The sequence below is a fragment of the Perkinsus marinus genome, assembly GCF_000006405.1.
Source record: "Perkinsus marinus ATCC 50983 genomic scaffold scf_1104296934654, whole genome shotgun sequence".
Lineage (NCBI taxonomy): Eukaryota > Perkinsozoa > Perkinsida > Perkinsidae > Perkinsus > Perkinsus marinus.
In genome coordinates this window covers 121,380-125,237 of record NW_003214682.1, presented here as the reverse complement: position 1 = coordinate 125,237, position 3,858 = coordinate 121,380, and the positions used below count along the sequence as shown (strand labels likewise).

General features: G+C 44.0%; 1 protein-coding gene across 1 annotated transcript; it reads left to right on the top strand.

Annotated features, from left to right (window-relative positions):
- Positions 1–1,590: 1,590 nt before the first annotated feature.
- Pmar_PMAR017469 (hypothetical protein) lies at positions 1,591–3,652 on the top strand (the record flags this gene model as incomplete). Its single annotated transcript, XM_002784739.1, has 5 exons — positions 1,591–1,735; positions 2,051–2,180; positions 2,429–2,650; positions 3,058–3,286; positions 3,524–3,652. 5 exons carry the CDS (start codon positions 1,591–1,593, stop codon positions 3,650–3,652), a joined length of 855 nt encoding a protein of 284 aa, XP_002784785.1.
- Positions 3,653–3,858: the final 206 nt, after the last annotated feature.

Here is a 3,858-nt window from a genome sequence, read left to right as displayed (position 1 = left end):
AACTCGACACATTATTGCGCGAATTCGTGATGAAGAAACACTGATTATTTGCGTCTGATTAAGCATAACAGTCATAAGCATGAAGCATTAAAGCGTGATAGTCATCATAATCACAGGACAAACAGTTATAATCGACAGCCACGGAGGTTTTCGAGGACAACACAAGAGCCGTACCTGTGAAGACAGTTAATTGTGTTAATAATTATCCGTACTAGGGACTCCCTATAATTGAAAAGCTAGAGAAAGGGAGATTAGCAACGTCGGCGCTCAACTACACTACGATATTGCAACCCTGGGAGTTGGAATATCTGTTTGGCTTTCTGTCCACAACATCCTTAAATAATTCTTTTCAGAATATTCCTCTTGTCACCTACACAAACATGGAAACTCGTTCTAACGCTCAAGCTCAGGCAAAGGTTCGTGGATCTCAGCATCGTTCTCTAGTCACTAGTAATTTTCTATTAGTAACCCAGTAACTTCAGTATCAACGAGAAAAGGGACAGCTCTCAGGCACAGCGACTTCAATGATCATGCGTAAAGTAAAGTAAAGGCGACTGACCCAAACGTAACCCGACCGATGTCCGCCTAACCCGGCGCGGCAGCCGCATGCATGCGCTCTGCGCGAATATATACACACGGGAACACACTCCCGCTCGGGGAGAGAATAGCGGGCAAGCAGTAGTAGAATGGGCTTGCTCGAAGCAGGCGAAGCAAAGCCAGTTTCTGGGACAATCAAGCCGAGCCGTATAACTTCCACCTGTAACAAGCTGTACATACGTGCTGTCTACTGGGTGGCGCGCAGTGGCTCAATCACTGCCGATGTGGAGGAGCAAAGGGGTAATGTACAAGATGCTGCTTGCCTCGGATAATACAACTATAATAGCTGAACTATCCCGGAAGAATGCGTTCACGAGCCGAAACTATTAATTTCGGACTACGAATACCTCACGTGATTGGTAACCACGTCACGTGGTCCACGTGAGGTATTCGTTTATTCGTAGTAACCACTGATTACTTCGTTTTATTTCGCAAGAAGCGGGAGTTTTTTTTGTATATTATATACCTAGCGTGGATTCGAACCTAGGCGACCCACATGATAAACTTGAACCCTAACCACTACACCACAGCAGTCACAAATTTCTTGACGCCGCGCTTTGCGCGGCGCCGTTTTCTACTGTTTACATGCACTTGCACTACTTTTTATTAGGTGACATCGGTGAAATCCGGTGACACTCGGTGAAGTGTCCGTTGAAGACACGATGAAATCGCTCCCAAAATAACACGTTTGAGCTCCTAGGTTCCTTTTCATGTATACCACGAAGATCGACGAAATGGAAAAACCAAATACTTTATACTTTTATAGAGATCGGCTCTTGACGTTGGGAGTGACGAAACTTGCACACTTGTTGGGGTAAATAAATTGAATATCGTGGAAGGGTTATTTTCAAGTGAGGAGAATTACATTGTGAAACACGGAAACTCGATATTGGAATCCTATTGCATCACATGCAGTTGCATTCTAGTCTGACCATATAGTATCATGCTTAGGTCGTTTTTTTGCTATTTGTATTATTACCTCACGATCTTGCCATGGGTTGTTGCTCGAGCAGCGATGCGCAGGACGGGACTAGGATGAGTAGAAGATATTCTGATTGGTCCTTGCCGAGCGTGGTTCATCAAGAAGACTCTCGGGCGTACCTAAAAGGAGGAGGAGTGGGAGGAGCATATTACGATGGTAGCAGTGTCGGAAGAATATACGCTCGCTTTCCCCTCAGCTAAGCTCTGGAGTTTCCTCACTGAATATAGGAGCTCATTTGCGAGTCTGGGTAGAAACGTACAGGAGTCAACGAGAATTTTCGAAAATTTTCTAACAATTTTCATATTTTCACCGACATTTGTGGTTTACTATGTGCATATTTTCCCACACTGTTGATGGTAGTAGCAGAGTTTTTCTGTCGTTGTTCATGCTACTCTGATTGGCCATACCTGTCTTCGAAACGTTCCCTCTGCTGTGATAAAACGGTGTAAATTATGATCCCATTATTTTCAGGTTCACCGGGTGGTGTAAATGGAGGTGGTGGAACATCTGTGCGAAGCCTCGTGAGCCAGTCGAATGCACGTAAATGGAGTGAGGAACTCTTTGAGGAGAAGATGGCCAACAGACGGCAAGAGAGAGAACAGTAATAACACTCTATCTAAGTTAGCATTCTATTAATACATTTATTTGATTAATAACATATTATTAAAGTTTCTTGATTCAGCCATAGTGGGACCAAATAACTGTATCGCAACCTGAGTGGAAATTATACGGTTTATTATTGATTGGGAGTAATCGATAGCTCGGTCCGATTTCGATGCTTATGTTCTTGCTTTTGAATTTCGCAGAGTTGCCGGAGTGCTCGTTGCCAAATCTTGGTCGTTCTTTCAGTTCAATTAGATCCAACCGTGGCGATATGACTAACCGGTCGAATAGATCGTATCGTGGTGATGCCACTAATCGCTCACACGTTGGGGACTTGACGGGAAGGTCTTATCGTGGCGGGGAAGCTACTACTCGATCGTGTAATCGATATTATGCTGGTGGAGACTGTACTAGCAGATCAACGATTTACAATTATACGAGAGGGGATACGACTTCACGATCTACACGGTGAGTGGGGCGATTCCAGAATCGCAGCGATTACGGTATCGATTATTTAAATCTCGATATTGGGTTGGTTCCATATGGGTAATTTTTGGACAACTATTGTACGGAGGAATTGGAGGCACATTGTCGAGGACTCTCCAGAGAAGTTTACTGTTATAATATACTAGAATTACCGTAGATGATGCACTTGAGGTGCTATGCGCTCCGACTCTCATAGCGTGAAATAACAGTATTCATAATATATTATATTTATTTTTCTTTAGAGTATATATTATTAGTTTAACAATATTGTATATATATCTTATTATATTTCCTTATATATTGTTATTGATAATATATGTTTACTTGTTATTATGATATTAATGAAGGTGTATAAGGGGGGAGGGGAAATGTTTTTTGTTGTTGCTCAGATCGACAAGTCGAATCGTGCGAGGGGAAGAATCAATGAGTAGTGATTTTGGAGGTATGCCCCCGCAGCACCCTATACGAGGGAATTTGACTTATCCTAACATCCCTCGAGATGCTTCTGGGGAGGGGTCCTCTCCTGGAGAATGGCAGGGCCATTCACCGATGCCATCATCATTGCCTCCGACAGTGCCACTGGCTTCTAGGAGTCCGATATCGAGGAGACCTGCGAGGGTAATAGCGGGGGGACGTCATGTGATGTCGGTATGGAGTGTGCGAGGCCTGTGTGAGCAAGCATGTGTGGATGTTCTATCATACGTTCGTCGGGATCACGCTTATTCCTAGCTTAGAAAGAGCATCGGGGATTCGGATGGAATCAGCAGTGTCTGAATATCTGTTGATGAAGAGTTGGAGTTAACCACGCATGATGCTCAGTCCTTCGTGAACTCGAAATGATTCATCTCTTCTCAGTCACCAGCTTCATTTCGAAGATCACAAACGGCATCTAATTTTATGCCCAGTCCTCGCTCTCGAGTCCCTTTGCCATCACCGCGATCGGGTATGCCCCTTAAAAAAGTACCGGCGCGGACTGCGATGTAGCTATCGTCCGGAGATACACTCGGACTATCTATTCATCCCTTGCTGTGGCTCTCTACCTCATGATGCCTGTGAGCCTTTGTGAGGATGCACTCGAAAGATATCCTAATTGTTTGCGTTATTTGCAACTTCACACTCTGTAATTTATCTATCATCCGAATCCGTATCGGTTCCTATGGTTCAATTATCACTGCAATCATTATCGCCTA